At 46.0% G+C, this 24,156-nt stretch overlaps 2 protein-coding genes across 4 annotated transcripts; both read right to left on the bottom strand.

Moving 5' to 3' along the window:
- Positions 1 to 15,982: 15,982 nt before the first annotated feature.
- On the bottom strand, positions 15,983 to 19,054 carry LOC306797061 (cyclin-Y-like protein 1). 3 transcript variants are annotated; one of them, XM_079296241.1, is made up of 10 exons: positions 18,328 to 19,054; positions 18,121 to 18,195; positions 17,999 to 18,033; positions 17,789 to 17,892; positions 17,632 to 17,667; positions 17,493 to 17,544; positions 17,280 to 17,399; positions 17,035 to 17,201; positions 16,775 to 16,937; positions 15,983 to 16,678 (listed from the first exon to the last, which is right to left on the bottom strand). In XM_079296241.1, the coding sequence occupies exons 1-10, from the start codon at positions 18,488 to 18,490 to the stop codon at positions 16,562 to 16,564; spliced, it is 1,032 nt and encodes a 343-aa protein (XP_079152367.1). In that variant the 5' UTR covers positions 18,491 to 19,054; the 3' UTR covers positions 15,983 to 16,561. The 3 variants fall into 3 exon arrangements, with proteins under 3 accessions (XP_079152367.1, XP_079152368.1, XP_079152366.1); XM_079296242.1 differs by having other exon boundaries at positions 17,789 to 17,889; XM_079296240.1 differs by having other exon boundaries at positions 17,789 to 17,889; positions 17,999 to 18,195.
- Positions 19,055 to 20,652: 1,598 nt separating this feature from the next.
- gpr180 (G protein-coupled receptor 180) lies at positions 20,653 to 23,770 on the bottom strand. The gene is made up of 10 exons (XM_079296306.1): positions 23,596 to 23,770; positions 23,132 to 23,275; positions 22,955 to 23,049; positions 22,755 to 22,860; positions 22,300 to 22,480; positions 22,175 to 22,224; positions 21,894 to 22,051; positions 21,623 to 21,820; positions 21,457 to 21,534; positions 20,653 to 21,372 (listed from the first exon to the last, which is right to left on the bottom strand). The coding sequence occupies exons 1-10, from the start codon at positions 23,732 to 23,734 to the stop codon at positions 21,217 to 21,219; spliced, it is 1,305 nt and encodes a 434-aa protein (XP_079152432.1). The 5' UTR covers positions 23,735 to 23,770; the 3' UTR covers positions 20,653 to 21,216.
- Between the last annotated feature and the right edge of the window lie 386 nt (positions 23,771 to 24,156).

The raw sequence follows: 24,156 nt of genomic DNA, 5'->3' as shown, positions 1-24,156 counted from the left end.
AAACCTCTTGTTGATTCAAAAGGAGGGATCAAGTAATTACCTCCCACTTTGATGAGGACACACACACGTGTTGAAGACGTTCTGTTTCCCCTGACCATCTGATACAATGTGCTTGTATACGTGTCTATTTGTAGTGTTTGCTGTGGATCCTGTTAACTTTGAAGAGCCAGGATAACCGCTACCACTCTATGCTAAGCTAAGTAAGCTGGCTACATACAAAGTGTGGCCTTCCAGGTGTGAAAAAGTCTGTCCCAAGTCGAATCCAAGAGAAAGCACTGCAGAGACAGAGGCGACCCTGATGGCCTGTGATCAATGAGTCAGTCTATTAAGTGAAGGTGCTTTGATCAGTGAGTCAAAATGACGCTGCATGGTTGTACTTCAGTCATCTACAAATGGTTCAGTATTTTAACCGTCTGAAGCGAAATGTTACAATCAACATCATTATTATTTCCTCAAATAATTCGCGCTCAAAAACGAAAGAAAGGGAATTGTAAAGATCTTTTTTTTACGACACTCGTAAAGGAGTCCATCTCTGCGCAGGGAAACACCTCCAGGTGACAGGTTCATCTTTAGCCGGAGCAAATTATGTGCAGGGACAGGGCGGCTCCTGGATGCGCTTAAGAGTGTACTTCTATGAGCGGTGACACTTCCGGGGCCTGCTGCCAAGGGAAACTCAGTTATCCAGTGATGTCTGCTCCCCTCCCCCCCCCAACACACACACACACACACACGGCGGCTTCCAACCTTTCCTCCGACCCCAAGGGAGAAGAGAAGACAGGAGGGAAGATGGTGCTATTGACAGAAGAACAGCAGTTTTATTTTAAAAAAACATTCTCACCGACACATTTCTTTTTAAATCGCTGTAGGTTACATTCGTGTGCTTTCCACGTGTTCTGTCTGTCACAGTCGGGATAAGGACAGCCGATCTGGGTTCAGCCGCAGCAGGCAGAAGGTAATCAGTGATGTAAATTGATAAGCTTGCAATCAGGTATCAGCCAGACAACAGCAGCGTAATGCAACTCAACAGCACCGTTATCAGCAATCAGCTGCAGTCCGAGGCCAAATTAGAATCGACCCCTGACCCTCCACTCTGCTCCTTTAAATCATTCGCAGCGTGCAGCGTTCACCTTCTCCAGCCACGAGCAAGAGGGAACGCTTGGTTCTTGTTGTGTGGAACGAACGAGAACTGAAATACAGACGGCACAGTGAGATACTTTAAACTCAACAATGCTGTTAAAATCAAAACGCAAGTGCAGAGCATTGAAATGAGCAGAACGCAACAAAAAAACATTGGAATGTTTCTGAAAAATCCAGACATTTACAGAATCTAATTCATTGTCCTCATTTTGGTCATCACAGGATGCATGCTTGGAACACAGCAGCAGGATTGTGGCTATTTCCGTATGGGACAAGCTCGGAAAGAGCCTGAGGGAAGCTCCCTCCCCCCTCCTCCCCTCCCTATAGCTCAAGTCCTGCTGCTGCCTTGGCTGTTTTCCAGTAAGGTTCGTGGCGTGCTTCTAGCCCCGCTAATGTAGCTACCTATGTAGGTTAAAGACCCCCTCGTGGTCGACAAAACACACCAGAGCCAGGGGAGACATCTCAAGGTGAACACGGTGTTCAGATCATACACTCTCCCTTCAGGAGGTGTCGGCAACAACAAATAGGACAGGGACAACAATGTCAGAGAGACACATTTCAGCTGCGATTGATTTACTCGGAGTGGCACAGCACGAATAAAAAAAAAAATGAGCAGTGACAAATAGTCCAAGAAAGAAAGCATATTGGGTGTTCTCCAAAGAGATCATTTATTTATATAAAGCAAAAAAAAGCTACAAATATCGGTGAGCACATACAGGCCCTGACAGATGGGACCTTTTCCAGTTAAACCCCCGGTCCTGCCTGCCGTGCTTGGGAATTTGCAGACCCCTTAATCCCTTAAATGAGCCAAGAAGTCGATGGGACGACTACAGACCCTTACTTAGTCTCATTATACACACGTATCACCAATCACAGCCTTTGGATTTGAACACTGACTGCTGAGACTTTGTTGTGCTGTAAGACAAAGTGACAGTCCGACGACAATCCAGTTCATCCGTACACCAAGACTCAGAAATGTGACATCGGGATAGAGACAATTTGCAGTGCTCAGGATAAAGATGAGAGAAAGCAACCGTGAATCCAACGGGAGAGGATGAAGCCGAGTCGAAGGCGGGCGTCTTCTGGATAATCACGCAACATTTCAGATCGTGTGAGACCAGGCAGAGCAGAGCAGCACATTAATCCCAGCCATTACTGTGCAGCGGAAAGATGCGAAGGTGTCTGCACCAATCTGGAGTCGATTTATTGGGCTTTAGAGGCGAAAATCAACACTGTGATCCGTGACAGTAGAACTCTTTCTCAGTCTCTGTGGTTGCGTTGTGTCTCTTTGTGGTCTTTTTGTGCCTCTTAGTCATTACTTTCAGTCTCTTCCTCTTTGGTTTGTGTCACATTTGGTCGGTGAAGGACAGTTGGGGCCCTGGGCCTGTGCCCATTCAGTAATCCATCCACGGTACTGTCATGAAAAAAGCATTCAAGCTTGTGCACTGCACAATAACGATTTGAAAGCCAAGGTGCTGCCTCACGTTTTTTCCTCAAATGTGTCCTTTGTCTGGACACACAGACCCTGGATTTGTTTCGACAGCAAGTTCACTGCGGCCTTGAACGTGAAAGAGCAACACGCTGTGAACATGAGCGGGAGAGGACACACTGGATATGGCCGATACTAAACTGTCACAATGAGGAACATTCAATTCACACTGAAGTCGGCCTGCTTCCGAAGCAAATAAGAACATTCGGGAAACGGACAGAAAAAAAAACGAGCAAAGGCAAAACACTTCCCCACTTGTCAGGCAACAGAGCAGTTCCCTTCCTCCTAAATCTCCTTATCTGTGCTGAAAGGCAGGGAGAAGGGGGAGAGGGACAAATGGGAGAGGACAGACCGAGCAAAGCAGACAGAGAAACAGAGAGAGGAGGGTGCGGGTCAAATTAACAGCAGAGACTGGAGGTGGATGAAGTGAGACGACGACGAGGAAAGAGGGACGCTGAAATGGTCACGGTGAAGGAGAAAAGATGTTAAATGGCCATGTTGTTACCTTGTTATTGTCCCTGGGTACTGCTCCACTCAGTGCCAAAACTGCTGCATGGCACAGAAGAGGCCTCCGCCGTGTTAGGCTCCAAATAAATAGTCTATTTCTCTTTCAAGGCAACGTTTCAATCCGCAAAGATTGTGAAAGGGAAAACAGGCATTTGTTGCAGAGGCAGTAATCAACATATATCGTTATCACCTGCTGGTCAGCAAAGAGCAGGGGGAAGGCGACACACCACAAGATGGCAATCACAGTACTCCAAAAACAATGAAACACGACATAAACACAGTGATGAGCATTCATTTTGGCTGAAATAACATGGGAATGCAAATCCAGGCATGAAAATATCACTATTGCCACATAATTCATCCACCGATTAAGTTCCTTTTCATACATTTTAGGATCAAACAATGTTACCAGCTGATGTTTCAGGCTGTTTTGAGGGGAATGTATTTTACACATGATACATTTAACACTCGCCTGGTCTGAGGCAGGAGCTTCTAATAAAATACACCTCTGCCAAATGATTTTAAGAGCAACTTATAGCCTAACCTGAAATACAATTGTAATTCTGCAAAGCAAGACGTCACTGCTCAATAGCTGACTAAAGCAGCTAAAATGGACACACGCATGCATGCAGAGGAAGCACATGGCTGTAAACATCATGCATCAAAGCCGGCTGACACTCAGCTGACCGGACCGATGATGTTTTCCGGTGACGGCTCCTCTCCCTGCCTCTGCCTGGTGCACTGTTGCCATGGGAGATGTTTATGTAAGCCATGCCTAATCCTGTTAACTGTTACTGCGGCTGCTGAGCAGTTCGGCAGTGCTGCACTGCAAAAAAAAAAAAGAAGAAAAATGTCGATCTTCAGTCCCTCCATTGAGTGCTGAGTTTTAATTTTGCCTTGAAACAAGTGAAACTGGGAAGGGATCATTTTGGGCTTTGATCGGGGAGAAGAGAACGAGGTGTGATGGCTGCATTCACATTGACATTTTGGAGTGGTTTTGCACACATTCGTGTCTACTTTCCTACAGTAGAGCTGTAACTAAAGATCAGGACACCCTAAAGCATCATGGACTATAAACCCCCACCGCACTGTCTTATCTTCAACCTTCACCGCTAAAAATATAACCTTTCAATGTTTTTACATGGTTGCCCTTCAACAACAGGGGCATCATTTAGGTATTCCTCCATCTTCTGCAGGAAAGGAACGGCAAGGGGACAAGTCTAAGCCTAATTATCCCGATTAAAAAGCAGAGAGTATGAACGAGTCGTGCGAAAGAGGATTATGCAGACATGAAAGAAGAGAGAGCGGGAGAGGAGCGGAGCAACAGAGGAATGGGAGAGCTCATGTAGAAGCCGACGTGGTCACATATATGCAGTCTACACGCCGCACAAAGGAGATTGAACAGGGAACCTATGCATCGCAAAAGTGCCCGAGCCCTGATGACGTTACAGGGGGTGTATGTATGCTTCCTCAATACAGAACCCACAATCCAACCATTTCACATGCATGCACGTGAGTCTGAGGACTGCCCCTTTAACCTCTCTCAAACACACAAGCGTACACACACATAGCTCCCCTCACCCCCCACCTCCCGTTTCTGCTGTGTGGCAGCACTGCACAGCAACCGGGCTTGTAGCCCATTAAAGACAGTTTTGTTCTACTCAGCGCGTCATCATCACTCTGATTGCATCTGCTGATCGCGCCGCACAGAGGAACATTAAAAGAGAAGCTCTGCCGATCACCAGAGGACCACAGGGCCTCATCACAAGCCTCACCAACCTCCTCCCTTAACCCTAACCCAAAAACACAACACCATCAGTGCACGGTACACTGCAATTACACACGCCACGGGCCGGAGAGCACTGCGTGACTCATATTGAACGCTCTGCACCATAAAAAGCAAAACTCAGGACAAAAATCATCTGAATGCCTTCAGCTTGCAGGACAAAAAAAAACATTGTTTCTTTTTTTGCTGTGCAAATGAAAACGTGTACGTGGATTAGCAGTTTTGTGTTTTTGATGAGCGCTATATTACAAAAAGGGCCGTTGACTCCCAACAGCCAGCGCAGCAGCTCAGTCATGTATGACGTTTCATGTCCATGTGACATCACGACTCGTTTAATGGTGAAGCCTGCAGCAGTGAGGAGAAACCTACTCCCATTAAAGGCCAAAGTGCATTTGACCCTCTTTGAATCAAGTTGGCTAATCTGCCAAATGTCTGGTTTAACACTGACAGACTGGCTGTCCTGGTATTTCTCCCTGATGCCAGGAGCCAGGGGTGCAAAACAAGGTTTAAATCGTACACCTCGCTCATTAGAGGAGAGACCAACCAGCAGCAGTCTACCACGATGTTTGTGCCAGCTCAGCAGTAGCAACAGTGGGGCGGCGAAGTCGAGATGGAAGCCGTGCCATGAAACGGTCGGAGCTTATATCAGAGACCCATGGACATGCAGCAAAGTTAACAGCCACACGTCTGTATTTTGACTTCTTTAAATGAGCTATCAAGGTGATAAGATGATATGCACAAATTCAGCACAAATTCGACCAATTTCGTGCGAAAAACGAAGTTAGAAGAGCATCTGAAACATTGAGCTCTTAGGCCCAACTTAGAAAAAAGACCAGTGGAAAACAAACCAAATGCCAAAGGGCCTTGAAATGGACTTAAACTCATAAAGAGAGAGAGAGCACCAATCCTGGCAGCAGCATGGTGTGTTTCCTATGAACGAACATGACCCGGGGTTATTCTCGTTTGGTGATGGAGTCGCTAAAACATGTGGACCAGGTTCCTCCAAACTGGTGAATTATAAGTCGAGCCAAAAACAACTTATCAGGAAAGTGCAATCTTGATATCGGTGAATACCGGGATTCATGGTTCCACTGTAATATGAACGTAACAAAGCACTTGCAAATCAATTGTCAGCGCCACCTTGCCCGACGCTTCTCTCTCTGGGTGACAGATGACAGTTTGAAGGTACATTTTCATCTGAAACGAAACGCGTTTAACACTCAAAACACATGCAGCTTTGATGTAAACGGCATGAAGCAAAGCTGTCGTTGTACGCCGTGACACGCCGAGTGAGAATCGTGGAGGAGCCTTTTTTTCGGGGACGAGCTGGTGGATCAGAGCAGCATGGAAGCCCAACGTGTTACATCCTCCCAGACACATTTAATGATAGGTGCTATTTATTTTCCCATTCATCTCCCACAAAGGGAACTTTTCTGTTGGGAGATGCGTTTGTAGCGAATCCACTCGGGACGAGTCTGCGGTGCAGAGTGCAATGCTTTGAAAGGGAAAGGCAAACAGGTGATTTGATTAGATTGGATCATGATTTTAGGACTACAGCAGCTACTGATGTATTCATATGAATCCCACTTCATGCATGGACAAACGATATGCACGCGCAAAAAAACGCACACATTCTGCAGCGTCAGTTTCTGTGTTTTCAGGCCTACCGGAGGGTTTGACATAGTACCGTTGAAGAGTGTGTGATATGAGGAGTGACCTGAGTGTGCGGAGGGTAAGCGGAGTGACTCCCCGGGGGGGTGGGGGGTGGGGGGGCAGCTTGTTCTCTCCAGCCCTCTTTTAGAGTTCAGACAAGTCCCACGATGCTGGGAGATTCATGAAGCTGCACTGACACTGTGATCCCGACAGGATACACACACACACAGTCACAGGCGTACATGCACACACACTATCCATTTCACCTTTTGACAGTTTTCATGTACCTGTGTAACCTCTGTGAAGATGTCTCCTGGCTAAATGAATCTCTCGGGGCTGGTCAGGCTTGTGGTAACAGCAGGTTTATTCCACATCTGCATTAATGACAAAGGACAACATGGAAGAATGGGTCATCTTGCGGACAACTGCGCATGCTCTGTCTTCAGTAAATCCTCCGTCACGTTCAGGATTACCCATAGTTGACATTGATACAGTGATCGTATAGTGGGTTTAATTTCATTTAAATAAAATAGCCGAAATAGAACATAAATTGTCTCTCTTAAATGTATGAGAATTACAAAAGTATATATAACCAAAAATATATTTATACAGATTTCTCACACTGAACTGTTACCTTTTTCATTTTATAATAACAATTGTATAACTGAGTAAACATGTAGACGATAGAACATACTGTAACATACCTGCATTTATGACAAAGGACAACATGGAAGAATGGGTCATCTTGCGGACAACTGCGCATGCTCTGTCTAGAAAGACGGCATCAAGTTAGTATTAGCTAACGTTAGCTGTATTGGCGACATTTTTACTGGCAATAAAACACATAAAAAACATATAGTTAACTTAATAAAAACATGGCGAATATTATCTAAGACAAATAATATTCAACAAAATAAAGCCAGCTCAACTCTTGTGTACATTGAAAGTTAGTTAACATTATATTGTCCATGGACATTCACGGACCCGTTACCTTCAGTAAATCCTCCGTCACGTTCAGGATTACCCATAGTCCTTTGCGTCTAGATTACCTCATAGTCCTTTGGGGATATTCAGTGCAGGTACACATTTATAACAGCAGGTGGTCCAGGGGAAGGCAACTGTGCAGCTTGAACTGAAGGATCCGAGGTATTCAAAACCTCACACACAGTATGTGGGACCACAGTCACTCCAGTCTCCGAGGGCGGAGCGCTCACAGCCACAACAAGAGAACAATCGGGTTGGCTGGCTGTAGTGTCCCCATCACTTGCATCATCCATTTGTAGGAGCCAGTCAATTGTCTTTGTCACACTGTCCTGTACAGCAACAGGAACCACTGGATCACATTGTCCACTTCCAGCAACTGAAGAGCAGCTTGACTCCAAGGCGTCGTCACCTTCCATCGGGAGAAAACTCACAGGGAGTAGGAGGTTTCTATGAACAACTTTTTCTCTTGATGTCGCAGGATCTTTGATGGTGTACACATTGATTCCAGGCCTCACAGATGCCACTTCATAAACTGTGGACTCCCATTTGTCTGCAATTTTCCTCTTGCCTCTCTCGCCGCGATTTGCAAGCAAGACTCTGTCGCCAACAGTGAGGGGTGACCCTTTTGCTTTGCGGTTGTAGTTCTTCGCCTGTCGAGCCTGTTCTGTCCGACTGTCCAGCCGGGCAATTCGTGCAGCTTCAGACAGGTCATGTTTCAAGCGAGAGACAAACTCATGGTGGTCAACAACAGCACCATGAGGGAGGGCATGCTGGAACACAACATCGACAGGCAGACGCGGAATCCTCCCAAACATGAGAAAGAAAGGCGCAAAACCTGTTGTCTCGTGTTCAGTGCAGTTGTAGCAAAACGTCAGCATCTCAAGCATTTGTGGCCACCTGGCTTTGGACTGGGGCGGTAGAGCCCTTATCATGTTCCCAAGAGTCCTGTTGTATCGCTCGACAACTCCATTCCCCATAGGATGGTACGGGGTGGTATGTGATTTTTGAATGCCAGCCATCTCCAGGAGCTCCTTAATGAGATGACTCTCAAAATTGGCTCCCTGATCCGAATGGATGCGTTTAGGGAAACCATATATGCAGAAAAAGTCATTCCAGAGACGGCGGGCAACCTGCTTCGCTGACTGATTTTTGCATGGGAATGCGTGCGACAGTTTGGTAAAGTGATCCGTGACAACTAAAACATCCACACTCTTCTTGTCAGTCTGTTCAGCAGTCCAGAAGTCAATACACACTAGTTCCATTGGTTCAGAGGTGCAAATGCTTTCAAGAGGAGCACGGCCGTTAGGCTCTGGGGTCTTCCCAACCACACAGCGAAAGCAGTTTTTCACGTGATTGATGATGTCACGTTCCATCCCTATCCAAAAGAACCTCTGCCTGGCGAGAGAAAGTGTGCGTGCCTGCCCCTGATGACCAGATGAGTCGTGGAGGCCATGGAGGACTTGGGTCTTCAGGGAGTCTGGAACAACAACCTGGTGAATTGTCATGTTCATTTGTCTGTCTTTCTTTACCTTGTACAACATGCCATCCTTTATGGAGAGCTTGGGCCATTGTCTCAACAGTTTCATCACTGCACGAGACTCACCAGCACGTTCACGCCTAGAGGGTCTCCTGCGACGCCGGACGTAAAAGAATACTCTGCTTAAGACATCATCCTGCTCTTGCAGATTAACCAGTTCACTCTTTGGTAGCGAATCAATCTGGTTGACATCGGCAAGCTGGAGAATAGCTGGTCCTGTGCCTCTCACTTGACTGACACCTCCAGAGTCATGTGCATCCAACACAGCCGAGACATCCTGTGAAGAGAGGGACCCCTGCGGCGGAGGTGGTGGAGTGACAACAGCTCCCTCTTCGGACTGATCAACAACCAACTGGCAGTTAGTAGTACATCTGAATGCATCTTGTACTGTCCTATCCACCATTCCATTTACATTGTTCAGTAATGAGGCATACGGTTCAGTCACAAGACGGTGGCCTATGCATGACTGGACAAATGGCTCCCTACTCAGTGCATCGGCAACCACATTCTTTGTGCCAGGGACATAGTTTAGGTCAAAACTGTGCTGCAAGCCTTGAAACCCATCTTTGTTCACATGCATCTAACCTAGGCTTAGTTAAGATGTATGTCAATGGATTATTATCCGATCAGACTGAGAAACATCGCCCTTTTAGCCAATGGCTAAATTTGTCACAGACCGCCCATTTAAGAGCGAGAAACTCCAGCCGATGTGCTGGATAGTTCAGCTGGGAGTGTGACAGTGTCTTGCTGGCAAACGCCACTGGTCTGGCAATCTTTCCATCAGGAGACAACTGCAAGAGTACAGCTCCTAGGCCATCAAAGGAGGCGTCAACAGCGAGGATGAATGGTGCATCAAAATCTGGATGGGCCAACGCGACACTGTGCACAAGCTCATGTTTCAAAGTTCTGAATGCTTCCCTGCACTCATCAGTCCAGTCAGTCGGGGACAGTTTAACATGGCCTCTTTTGAATTTTGGTTTATGGCCTCTTCCTCTTTTGTGTGGTGTGGGAGGCTCAGCCACAAGGTTGAACAGTGGCTTAGCTTTAGCTGAACATCCCTCAATAAAATGATGGTAGTAGAGAACCATTCCCAAGAAAGATCTGATTTTCTTAGCACAAGGTGTTTTCCCATCAGAGTCCATCAGATCAGCTTCCTGCACATCATTTATAGCCTGTACTTTACTTGGATCCGTCCTAACACCATCTCCACATATGATGTGTCCCAGAAACTTGACAGACCGGCGAAGAAAGTGGCACTTCTTAGGCGCGAGCTTCAGGTTGTTAGCAGCAAGGCGTGAGAAAACCCTCTGCAGACGCTCAAGTGCAACCTGTTCAGATGGAGCAAACACCATAAGGTCATCCAGGTAGCATAACAGACTTGTGAAGTTCTCATCGCCAAAGATGGACATCATCATTCGCATAAAAGTGGCAGGACTGTTTGTCAGGCCCTGAGGCATCCTGTTATACTCATGGAGACCGAATGGGGAGGAAAACGCTGTGTATTTCTTGTCGTCCTCGTGCAGCCTGACATTGTAGAACCCTGATGTGAGGTCCATTGTGGAGAAGAACACATTGCCACCAAGTGCAGCAAGGGAGTCTGTCTGATGAGGCAACGGATGTGCGTCCTTCACTGTTCTTGCGTTCAACCACCTGAAGTCATTACAGATGCGAAGATCCTTTGTCGGCTTGACAACCAGGACGAGGGGAGATGAATACTCGCTCTGTGATTTACGAATTATTCCCAATTCCTCCATCTCATTCAGAGCTGTACGAAGCTTGTCATAATGGCACGGTGAGACCCGCCTGAATGGAAGTCTGAAGGGCTTGTCATCCACTAAGCGGATTCTGTGGACAAAATCTGCCGCCTCACCACAGTCCATTTTGTGCCTCGAAAAGGTGGACTCATACTGCTCAATGAGCTGCAGCAGCTTATCCTTCCATTCGAGGGAAACTTCACAAGATGAGAGGTCCACGTCTTGCAGGCCCATGTCATTTAGGATGCGCGATATCTCCTCTTCCGACCTTGGTGCAGGTGGTGCGCTCTGTGTGTATTGCGCACTGCATTGGATGCGATCGGGTTCAGGTAAGTCCTGCACAGAAAGACAGGGGGACACATCTGCAACCTTTGCATTTCTTTTAATGGTGAGAGGCTTGTCAGTGGGATTTACTATTTTGACTGGAACCCAACCATCTCCCCATAAGAGTAACAACCCTCCCCACCATAATTTGAGCAGGCCTGGCTTTGGACTGGGTGGGTTCGATGATGACCGTACTCCCCACTCCAGTGATGTCAGATGCAGGCAATTTAGCCCACACTAAATGTTCAGACATCGGCTGTAGAGTGACACATCTTTTGAGTTTAGCTGTGCCGATTCTGTTTGGCATTGCACCGCCTTCCCATTCATCCGAGTAGGACAGCAGGGATGCCAAATGGGGCAACTTATCATTTGGAGCACTGTTCACTGGAGACGTAATGTTTTGGCCATTAACAGCTTCTTTCATCCGTGGTATGAGCCACTTGATGGCATTGCTGCCGAGAATCATTTCATCAGTTTGGCCTGGCACAACTAGAACAGGAATTATCACCTTATAGCCATAAACTGATGCAGTGAGGTCATACATGGCAGAAGGTGTGATGAGGTGACCCCCACAGCCAACAATAACAAAGTCCTCAGCTGATTTCTTTTCAATGTTAGGGATGGACTGTGAAAGTTTTGTGGCAGCTGCCTCACTTACAGTGCATGCCATAGATCCACTGTCTATTAATGCTCTGAGAACATGCTCTCCATCAGTGGTCACATCTGTGTAGAATAGGCTGTCAGTCTTTGAGAGTCTCTGCAAGCCTTGCACAATCAGTGTTTTTTGTGATGGCACTATGCTGCTGTAGGTGTGATACAATGTTCCATAATCATCAATGTCTGTCAAATCCAAGGTGGGAGGTTCACTCACTTGATCTGCGCTGTCCTCCCCTGCACGCAGATCATTCAGTTTCCCTGCTGACCATAGTCAGAAGGACGTCTTCCCTCTGGGCAGTTGCGTCTTGGGTGGCCAGGTAAGTGGCACAGGAAACAGAGCCTGTTCTCTCGACAGTGTGTGAGGGCAGAGTGAGAACCGTCTTTACAAATGGAACATGGTGTCTCATTTAATCCCTCAACTCTCGGAAGCCTGTTGTTGGAATGTGGCTTTTTGTTGGCTTGAGCATAACCCGGGCCCTGGAGCAACACTTTCTCTAGCATTCCAATTAACCTCTCCAGAGTGGAGGTCTCTTGACTCACAGCCTTTTTCTGTTCGGGGATGTCTGAAACTGAAGTAGCATTGGCACTAACCTCAACTTTATTCATGTTGATTCTGCTACCCCTCTCTATAGAAGACCTGAGTCCCTTCTCTAGATGGTATTCATCTAACACTTCCTGAACTTCACGAGCCGACCATTTATCCATTGTCTTGGACCTAAAGGTAAGAGCTAGATCTTTACTGGGGCAGCGTCTGATGAACATCCGTGTAACTTCAACACTGGGGTTATCAAACATTTTACCCTGCTCTTCAAGACCACTTGCAGCAACATCAGCTGCTCGGTTCAGTCTAAGCCAATACTCATATGGATCCTCCTGTTCTTTTGCCGTGGTGGAATAAAAGTCAGCCAGAGGCACAGAGGAGCAGTGGCTCGTACTGAAATGTCTGCGCAGGAGTCCATAGATGGCCTGTGGGTTATACCGGACATCAACTTCACCGTTTCTTATTCCAAATCTCACAACGTCCTTTGCTCTGCCTCTCAGGTGGATGAGAATTTCCTCAGCCTGATTCTCAAGCTGAACACCACTCTTTCTGATGTAATTCTTCATTGATTCTTCCCATTCGTTAACAGCCAGCGTATCCGAACTCTCCCCTCGGAATACAGGTGGGTCCTTGACTCCTCTCTGAGTTACCAGGTGGACTTGGGAGAGATCCAGTGTGCGGCTGGAGTCTCTCTTTTGGAATGTTTCTTCAGGACTTGTATGCACAGAAGCTGCAGGGCTTGATGTGTTGAGGCGTGACATAATGCTATCAGCTAGCTGCTGCCCTATCTGCTGCACAATAGTGCTCATTTGGTCAACTAGTCTCACATCATCAAGGGGAGGGTCTGGAACTGATGTACTAGTGCACTGTGGTGGATGTAACGCAACTATTGGCTGACTCTGAGGTGTCACTACTTCCCTACGTCTGAAAGGACTGTGCACCAAATCCTCACCATAAGCTGTTCTATCCCCCACCTGACGGTCACCTAGTGAAAATGGAACAGGTGTGGTACGCAGCCCCCTACCCCTGCCAAAACTGATAGGAGTCATATCGGAGGTACCAAATTCATTGAGACTCATACTTAATAGCAAAATACTCACTCAGTCTCACACAGTCTCAAGGGAATATGGCTGTAGTTAGCTAAATAAACCTGACAGTTGGATACAGCGAAGAAAGAATTGCAGCCCCAAAATGATGCAGTGGTGAGAAGACATCTGCCCGGTCCGGCGTAGTCATGGACGGGTCACGGCACCAACGGCAGCTCTGTGAAGATGTCTCCTGGCTAAATGAATCTCTCGGGGCTGGTCAGGCTTGTGGTAACAGCAGGTTTATTCCACATCTGCATTTATGACAAAGGACAACATGGAAGAATGGGTCATCTTGCGGACAACTGCGCATGCTCTGTCTTCAGTAAATCCTCCGTCACGTTCAGGATTACCCATAGTTGACATTGATACAGTGATCGTATAGTGGGTTTAATTTCATTTAAATAAAATAGCCGAAATAGAACACAAATTGTCTCTCTTAAATGTATGAGGAGAATTACAAAAGTATATATAACCAAAAATATATTTATACAGATTTCTCACACTGAACTGTTACCTTTTTCATTTTATAATAACAATTGTATAACTGAGTAAACATGTAGACGATAGAACATACTGTAACATACCTGCATTTATGACAAAGGACAACATGGAAGAATGGGTCATCTTGCGGACAACTGCGCATGCTCTGTCTCGAAAGACGGCATCAAGTTAGTATTAGCTAACGTCAGCTGTATTGGCGACATTTTTACTGGCAATAAAACACATAAAAAACATATAGTTAACTTAATAAAAACATGGCGAATATTATCTAAGACAAATAATATTCAACAAAATAAAGCCAGCTCAACTCTTGTGTACATTTAAAGTTAGTTAACATTATATTGTCCACGGACATTCACGGACCCGTTACCTTCAGTAAATCCTCCGTCACGTTCAGGATTACCCATAGTCCTTTGCGTCTAGATTACCTCATAGTCCTTTGGGGATATTCAGTGCAGGTACACATTTATAACAGCAGGTGGCGGACTTTTCCCATTTAGCGGGATTTAACCTGAACCTCTTCAACTATGTTACACCTGCACTGATATGAGCTTTACACGCTGCAGGTACACACTTAGGGTGGTACACACACTGGACAAATATTCTCACAAACAGACCTGCACTCAAGTACGTCAAGTAAATACGTCTGTCGTGTAATTTACTTTTCCATCATGTCTTATACCCCCATCAGAGGATTCTAGCTCAAATTTTAAAAAAAAGGTAATGTCTAGGGTGGTTTTTTTATGGCACCTTGCTTGTCATTTCAGCGTTATGTGATTTAATAATGCTTAGTCTTCATCTAATGAAAAGCTCAGATGAAACAGGCCTGCGTGTGTCCATCTCCATCCTCCAGTCTGGCAGCGATACAAAGCAAGCTGCACCAGAGCTCGGGAGAGTGGAGAGGATGCCGCATTAACACACGGATTAATCTCACGCCTGCAGTCCGGCCGGCCGCCTTTCATACCGCAGCACTGCCTCCGTGTGGCCACCGATGGGTACTGCAACGCTGCAGCTACAGAGGCAAGTACTGAGCTTGAAGTGACACTTTTGGGAATTTAGTGTAACGCTACTTTTTTCAACAAAATAAAAATACTGTATAGGTGCCACGGTGTTAAAGATACATTTGCAGTTAAAGTCAGCAAAAAAAAAGTGTATCCCTCACATAAAAGATGTACAGTATGTACGACTGTTTTTCACCGAAATGAAACTACATCAGAACCCATGCAGGTACTTATTGTTCATACCTGCTCAGCACAGCAGCACATGAATTGCAGGTACATTATTTTTTTCCTTATATCTGCAAATTACATGGCGACCACTGTGCGTGCGCCGAAATAACAGAGCTGCCATCACTGTGACTATTTTGGGAGACAATGTTTCGTCTAGTTACTTTGATCTGAAGCACTTTGAAGTGCATTCACGTCAAATCAAATTGAAAAAAAAATATTGGAAAATGCTGTTCAATCGTATACGCATTTGTAATTGATCTAATTTAACTTATTTAACTTAACTAATACTTTGCAGTGACAACACTAAAACGCTGTACGAAATCAAAGCGCGTGTTCAGGTCCATAACTCCAGAAAGGCAGATATTGCATACATTTTATCTCAGAATTGCAATAAAGGTAACCTTTGAAACAGCTGTCATAAGCAGTCAGTATAGGTACAGACAGGCTACTTTTCTCCCATCAACCTTTACCAACTGGCCTCAACTATTTCTACATCTCAGCGTCTAAAAATCAGGCACAACGCCGTCTCAAAGCGATGCAGGAAAATGTCTCGCTGCAATTGTTACGTTACTGCACTTCCTTATCATCAGGCTGCTCTAATCCCCCCTCTGTTGCTCTCCCAAAGGTCTCTTCCTTTTATTTATTTTTCTCCAGGGGTCTTGGTCTCTTCGTACCTGACTCCACCCGATCTGAAATGTCATTGTAAAGAATAGATAGTATTTCTCTTTGAGCAGCACGGCCCCGCGAAGGTAAACGAAACACAAAGCACCGCGACACGTCTCCCACCGAAGCAGCTTCAACTTCAAACAGGGACTGAAATTTATTTGAATTAAATAAAGTCTTGTACATTTCACAGCTATAGGGGCCTACACAGTAAGCAAAACAAAGTCTACTCTTTGTCCATGTGCAGAACTACACCACAGGGTAGTTCAAGACAGTCCGTCGTCATGTGAATAAAGGTGAGGGGGGGGGGGGGGGGTGGGGGGGAAGTGACTCCTCAAGAGAAAAGAAAAAAATCCATCTGCGTGACTTCAGGAAGCATTTTCATGCTGATTCCTTCCAAAGTTGCACATCCATTGATTAATAAAAAGTTAGTCTGCAAAATATTTCACCATATCATCATGCGTTAAAGGCAGATAGCTGAAGTTCTTTGTAATCAACACAGAGAGACTGGGTTCATTATACTTGTAGGTAAACTTCTTTCGTTCCCCCCCCCGTCGCACGAAAAGTCATAATTTAACATTTTGTAATGGAACTTTTTTAGTGACTGATATTATCATGATCTACTTTGGAAATGTCTCTTGTCGCATGCTGTCTTGACTTCCTCAATGCGGCGCTCCCGTCCTGGAGCGTCGCTCTCAGCCCGCCGCAGACTTACGACAGCACAGCCTGGGAGTTCTTGATGCCGGCCATGTTGTCGACACTGACCGACCTCTTCATAGTGGACTTACACAGGTCCTTGTACTTGTCCTCGCACAGCCGGGAGATGGCCTACAGACAAAAACCATGAGCAGGAAAACGGTTATACCGAACCGACAAAAACAAGGAGAGATGTTTCCACATCCGGTGTGCATGCAGCGTACTCGCCTCCAGTTTTTGGGCCCGCTTGTTGCTCAGCGGCTCCAGAGGGAAACTGAGGTTGTTGTCGTCCGCCAGCGAGCGCAGGTCAAAGTAATACTTGGCGTAGACGCTTCCTGGGACGTTGATGTTGAACTGGAGCAGCTCCAGGAAGTGACGCTCCATCTCGTTCCTGCAGGGGGGGGGGGGAAACAAATCAGTGGAATCAGGTTCAACACATTGGGCTGCGACACGTCTACTCAGCTGGTTTCAGCTCAATGAACACTCACATGTCCTCCACTGTCATTTCTTTGAGGATCTGGCAGTAGTCCACGTTCCACACAGCCTGGTCGTCCCACACCTTGGAGGCCAGCAGAATGGCACCGAGGACAATTCGCTTCCAGTTACAAGGACAGATGTCCATCTCAGCATACGTCAACAGCCTTTCCAGGTATACCTGACAACCCAAACGTCCGTTTTACACAAGACACACACACACACACACGAGGGTCTCAACCCGTTGTTGAGAACTTACCAGAGTGACAATGGCGCACTCGGCCGTGAGCTGCGCCGAGCTGAAGAGCGTCCGTATGAAGCGGTAGATGAGTTTGTGTTCTGGGTCGACCACAGAGTAGTCATCCGGAACCTTGTCTCTCTGTCGGGCAGAAGGGGTCACCACCGTTATGGAATCGGCAACAGAGCGAACAGTAAGCGCGGCTACTTCGTGCAGCGAAACGCCTAAACTCACCGACAGAGGGTGCTTCTTCTCGTCGAAGATGTCCACCGAGCGGTTTGAATCTCTGCAGGAGCAGAAGATTAAGGAGCCAGCGTTAACCGTGCAAACACAAGAATAACAGTTGAACAACAACCTGTCAAACGTTTCCTACCTGTTTTTGATGTGATAGTATATGGCCAATGTGACGCTGGAACAAAGAGAAAACCGACACGGACGATGTGATTTTGCACCAAACAAGAGCTCCTATGTTGCGTTATCGTGTCTTTTTTTAACACGTGACCATAACCTGCTCAAAAGGAGTCACTCACCATTTGATGGTGCTCTTGAGGTTGGGCTGGCTGACCGTGCTGTCATCGAGGAATATTGTTGAGCAGGAACTGTACTTTTTGGTCAGGAGCCCCGGGGACATCTGCTACAAAGAGACGACAATGCACATGACCGGAGAGCCACCGAACATTTAAATGGAACATTTACGGATCCAGTTTGTTGCGTGTGAGGGTGCATTCTTTGTCACTTACATGATTCAAGTAGTTGCTTTTCCTTTTCTCACGCACTGAAATGGGGCGAGAGAGAGAGAGAAAAAGCATTTTTAGGAGATTCAGAGAGAAATGAAAAGCATCTTTATCAGAGAAACACTGACCGTCTGTCTGCGACTTGTTGAGGAAGAGGGTGCTGGCTCTGGGGTGGTCTGATGGGTTGGACTCTTGGGCCAGTTCTGTAAAATGCAAAAAGGGGGCCGGAGCATTTTTAGAGGAGAGCATTATGGAGACTCTTGGGTCATATCTATATTTTTGGGTGCACAGAATGTGTTTGACCCCAAGAGTCTCCATAATGTCTCCTCACGCACCGTCTGGGAGCTCCCTGTCGCTGATGTGCTGCAGATAGGTCCCGGTGTCCTCGCTCACGTCCTCCGCGGTGGTGATGGGACACTCGTCCAGCTCCACCTCCCTCCTCCTGTGGATCTTGGGACTCTCGCCGGGAGAGATGCAGCAAGAAACCGAACCTCCCATCGTTGTTGACCTACAACAGTCCTGCTGCAGCCATAAAACTAATGACAACACCGGTGACAACTTAATAGCACCAAAGTAAATACGGATCCGTCTGCCTCTGGGTTTAGATGCGCTTGAGAGTAGAGTGTGATCTATGCAATGACAGCCAACCGGGTGTCTGCGGTATGTGCAGGACAGCTGACATATTCAGGGCGTGTGCGCAGCATAGCACTCGTGCACGTAGAATACGAATAACACTCGTCTGGCTGAATACTTCTGCACGGTGAATGTCTGATATCAACTCTTTTCACGGAAACAAGAGGCTAACAATACGATGTCACGAGCTCCTCTAGCTCCCCCACGCTAGCTTCCGCACCTCAATCCATTCTTGGCTTTTCGGCAGCATGGCTCAGTCCATTTCCACTGCGGTTGAAGTCTTTTGTCACAATTAAAAGGCTCACGTGCCAATTCCCTAACCGGAAACAACTCTACGTGCAACTAAGGAAGCGCAAAGGTAGCGAGTATTGGATTTATACACAGATAGCCGACGCTAGCTTTCATATCGTCGCATTTACGGGAGACACGTCTTGGATGTCAATTCCACCGAAGAAGTTAAGTTCAGCGGTAACTTCCGATTGTGGCTTTTCAGAATACAAGTCATAAATTGTGGATTTTGATGGCGTTGCAGCGAACGCAGTATGTCTGCAATTATAAATTATTATATATTATATATTATATATATACAATAATGTAAATAGATAAACACATTATATGTACATTACTACAAATACAAAACATGACTAGAAATCAAAATTAAATCAAAATCTGAAAATAAAATTAAGCTGCAACTGTTCAGCTTGAATTTATGCAAATTAAAATAAGGAAAAGATGATCACAGATGACACAGATGGTATTTAATACTAAACAATTCCGGAAAATGTCAGACTTGTGAGAATAAAATCACAATTCTGAGAAACAAAACCAAAGTAACAACAAACAAATCTTTTTCTGTAATTTTTTTTTACAGTTTGAACTTTATTTTATCCTCATGGAAGGGGGTGAGATACTTTATTTATTTGATCCATAATAGTTAATTTCTCTGCTTTTATTTTGAGTACAGGAACGCAAATTAACCGGAAGCTCTACTGCTGATATGTGCTGTGAGCTTTACAGATCTGGTGTGCTTCATCTGCAGGTACCGCCCCCTCAATTATGAAGAAAACATAGACGTTGAGAAAATCCGTTTCAGGCCACGCCCGTTATGAAACCAGACGTTCCTATTGGTCACCTTTGAGCCAAGCTGTTACATAATTGGATAAAACTGCTCAATGATGTGTCAAGAGTGTACAGTTAATGTGAATAACATTGTTCGTGAATAACATAAAAGATATTAACAAAGTCAGTTTGACTCTTCGAAATGGTATTGCTGAAGATACCTATAACGTCATTCTGCCTAATTAAAACTTGGTCTGGGGAGTCTTTTAACCACACGGTCGGCGTTTCGATCCCCTGCTCGAAGCGTCCTTGCTGTCATACACATGAATGACAAAATAAATAGAATTTTACTTGTTGATCTGTAACCTATATAATTACAGGTATCAGGTACAGGTCAATATAAATACAGGTATCTTGAAACAGAGATTTCAAGATACAGAAACAGAGTATGTTGTTGGCGCCTTATGGGCATGCGTAGTCACGGTGGCCGAGAGGTTAAGGCGTTGGACTCGAAATCCAATGGGGTTTCCCCGCACAGGTTCGAATCCTGTTCGTGACGTGTTTTCGTTTTGCTTTGCCTGGGATGTATTTATTCTTCTGACGAGGTGGCATTAATGTATGTTTTGTAATATGTGTTTTCAAGATTCGTATATGGATTACAGATAGTTTTATAATGACTCTAAGCACCCCAAATAATCCCGTTTTCACTGGGTGAATGGGATACAGATTAAATAAATCTCAAATTTCCTCAAATATAGTGGGTTAAATGTAACCGGCTGCCCAATTTACTTTAACTTGTGGGGAAAAATATGGATATTCAAATATATTTATTTGTCAAAAAATGTTGGTCACCGTAAACTAGTACCTCTCGCAGATTGCAACATCCTCACATAAATAACTGCATTTATTTCACAATAGCCTTTACTGCAATGTGCAAGTGTGAATACAGAAAAAACAGAATGACTGGACACTTGTTTGTTGTTTTTATTTTAATTAACTTGCACTGTAACCATATCTAATAATCCGAGGAGTCAATGTTTAGGCCTCATATTTTGTTAGTGAGAATAAGATTGTCATAGTGGGACAAAAATTGACAGTAACATACATACTGCCCAGATAACACACACACTGCTTTAATGCACACCACCATTCGCTTTCCAGATCAAATAAATACACAATGAATAAATACGCTCCATATCAGACAAGTTGAATGACAAGGATGCGTTCAGTAACACTCCATCCCTAAATCGAACTGAGCAGTGGTGCAACGCTTCTCTGACTGCATTGGTGTGCTTGCAGAGAAGTTTCCTTGAACACGACAAACCTCTCTGCTCAGCATGCTGATCTTGTGTCCTCCTGTTCCAGCCTGCGAGAACACGTTTCCACCACAGGTAGGGTGTTGCAGTTAATATCGTCCTCTGGTCATTTTGTGACCAGTGCTTTAGCTCCCTGGTAATTTGCTTCTTCATGCTCAGGAGGTCTCCCTCCTCACAGCGGGAGGTGAAGGGTGTCGCGTTCTCCCTTTTCGTGCTTCAGTAGCGCCCCCTGTGGTTCGTCCGGGACATGGTGAGCGGCAGAGACACGGAGGAGAGGGAGGAGACCTCCCAGTAGAGGGAACGGGAGAGGAAGAGCTGGTAGAGGACCACCACGGCGATGGACTGGCAGAGGATCACACCGACAGTCACCACCTAGGGAGGGGTAGAGAGAGCGTGAGAAACTAGAAAGTAAAAACTGAAAAACAGAAGAATAAAGATAACTTTTCGCGTTCTAACCTTCTCCCTCTGGTGCTCGTTGAAGACGGCCGACAGGAGGAAGAGGACGGGATGACAGAGGAACCACAGGAAGCATCCCTGCAGAGGACACAAGGAAACAAGGAAGACCGCGTGACCACCCTGAGAACTGTGAGGCTGAGGATTAGCGTGATCGGTTGATCGGTACCTTGGCGAAGCAGAGGTAGAAGTCTCTCTTCAGGGTGCTCCTCTCGGTGGAGATGATCTGGTAGAGGACGGAGGCCAGCAGCAGGGCCAGGCCCACCCTCAGAGCAATGAGGAGGAGGCCCGCAACACTCTGCTGGACGTGGTAGCTGTGGTGTTGGCTCTCTGATTCAGAGTACTGCTCCCACAGCAGCAACGCTCCCTAAAACAAGGACAGTTTCACTCTCAAAAGCTCTGCCGATGATGTATTTATGTCAAACCCACATGTAACCTACGTGTACGACGCCTCCACAAACAGCGACAGCCGTTGAAGCCGGAGTCTGCTCCCACTGCAGAGGTCTGGACTGAGACTTCCTGCCGCGGCTCAGAGTCCAGCCCACACACAGGCTCAGCAGCATGTACAGCATGGACACCTGGGACACCATGTCCCAGACTGCACAGGGAAACAGGAAATGGAAAAGAACAGGGCAATTATAAGACAGCTGCTTTCACAAAATACGAGCTTAAAAAGCATTTGTAAATATACATGAGACGTATTTAAGAGAGAGGAACGTACACTCTGCCAGGCTGCCCATCAGAGGAATACCAGTCCCATCTCTGGAATACCTATAAAACACATGAGTACATTAGTTCAATTGGAAACTCTTTGGTTGAACTGAATATAGACGGTTTAGATTCCACCTGGCCAAGTGGATGTAGCTGCAGAGGGCGGAGCAGCCCTGTAAGGCCAGCGCCGTGGTCAGCACTTTGAGGACCGTGTGCATGGGACCCCCTTTCCTCAGAGCCTGGTACACAGGCCGGCAGTAGATACAGCAGGCTATGAAGTAGACCAGCAGCAGCAGGAAGTAGAAGCTATGGAGACCTGGGAGCGAGACAACACAACGAGTCGCATTTTGTCCCACATGAATGATGCAGATCACTCAGGACCAATCCCTACATCTTCCAAACAAAGATCTGACACAGCATGAGGTAAAGCCATTCCGCACTTTCAACCACTTAAATATTAAACAACTTTTTATTAGCGCCACACACACATAAAGCAGTGGTTGTGGACGACTGTGTATAGAACTCTCATTTCAAGCGGATTTGGGATTCCCTACTTTGTTGCATGAATAATGAAATATGAAATCTCTGACCTGCCTCCTCGGCGCTGAAGTGCTCCAGAGGATTTCCAGCCGAGTCGGGGTTGAGCATCAAGAGAGTAAAACTGAGATCAGCGTGGTGAGGAATCACTGCACCTCTCTGGACACGCGGACAGGAAACAGAGAAGAAGAAAATGAAAGTGCCTCAGGTTTAATGTCCACGTTTGTGAAGGTGGGGATTTAGATGGTGTTACCTGACATGTGTATCTGTCGGCATACAGGGCCTGCCAGGTGGTAGGGAAGGACTGACGAGGGATGGACTGGTTGTGCTCGTCTTCGTGGAGAGAAACTGAGGACAGGAGGACAAACACGGTGAGCGTATGGAGCAATCACTACACGTCCCTCTGTGTTTAGTGAACGCTGGTTCTTACTGGTGAGTCGGGCTTTGGCGAGCCTCTCGGGGCAGCTGAGGTTGTCCAGGTCCGAGTCCATGTCCTGATACAGCAGCAATCTGGACTCCTTCTCCGTAGCCAGAGCGGAGTTGTCCAGCCTGCACACCAACAGACCGGCATCACCTACAGGGGGACAGAAACAGGACGTGGGTCGGCATTTCCACACTTTAAAAAAACATCCTGCAGTAAGTATCCAGAGCCAGACACACCAGGTCAACGAGGCCTGTAGCTGACCTCTGACCTCACTCTTGACACACACAAAAACAAAGTGTCCTGCAGCAAGAAAGTCCCACAAAATAAGAACATGAATAAAAACACAATAACAACTCTGATACTGCCGGAACAAATGAAGTGGAACAAAGAAAGATGATTAAAAGCAACGTAAACCACCAGTCAGAGCAGATGTTATGTGTGCATCGTTACATCTGCATCTTTAACGTTACCTTGGTACATGAATTTAGTGATGAACTGGCCATTCTGCTGTCTCGCGGCTTCGCTCTTAAAAAGTCCCGTCACACTTTTCCCAAAAGCCTCCAAGCCGAGCAGCACTACGACCACGAGTGTGGCTAATGCACGCGACATTTTTAACGTTATCGACAAATAAACGTCAGCTGTTGAATTCAATGAAGCCACGAAGCCAGAAGTGAACGAGCTGCGTCAAGCTACCCAGGATAAGACCGGAAATTGGTTTCCTGCACAAAAATAAAAGCTCTATTCGTCTCACTTTGTGGAATATTAGAACAATAAAAACAATGTATGGTGTCGACTAATTTGTGGGAATTTAATATAAATTAAGGATACAATTAAAGATAAAATGGGTTGTAATAATTGGAAAATAATAGCAGTGTATTTCCTGAACGTACGCTTTGTAGTTTAGTATATGTCCGGTTTTAACCAGTAATACGTGGCTTGTAATCAAAACTACGTTACCCTTCGAAAAACACCTGATATTAATTTTGACCAAAACGTTCAGTAAAGTACTTTTATTTAGAAAATATTTTCTA

The sequence above is a fragment of the Melanostigma gelatinosum genome (genome assembly GCF_949748355.1).
Source record: "Melanostigma gelatinosum genome assembly, chromosome: 24".
Classification (NCBI taxonomy): Eukaryota; Metazoa; Chordata; class Actinopteri; order Perciformes; family Zoarcidae; genus Melanostigma; species Melanostigma gelatinosum.
Note: the sequence above shows the minus strand (reverse complement) of the source record. Positions and strands in the feature narration are given on the sequence as shown.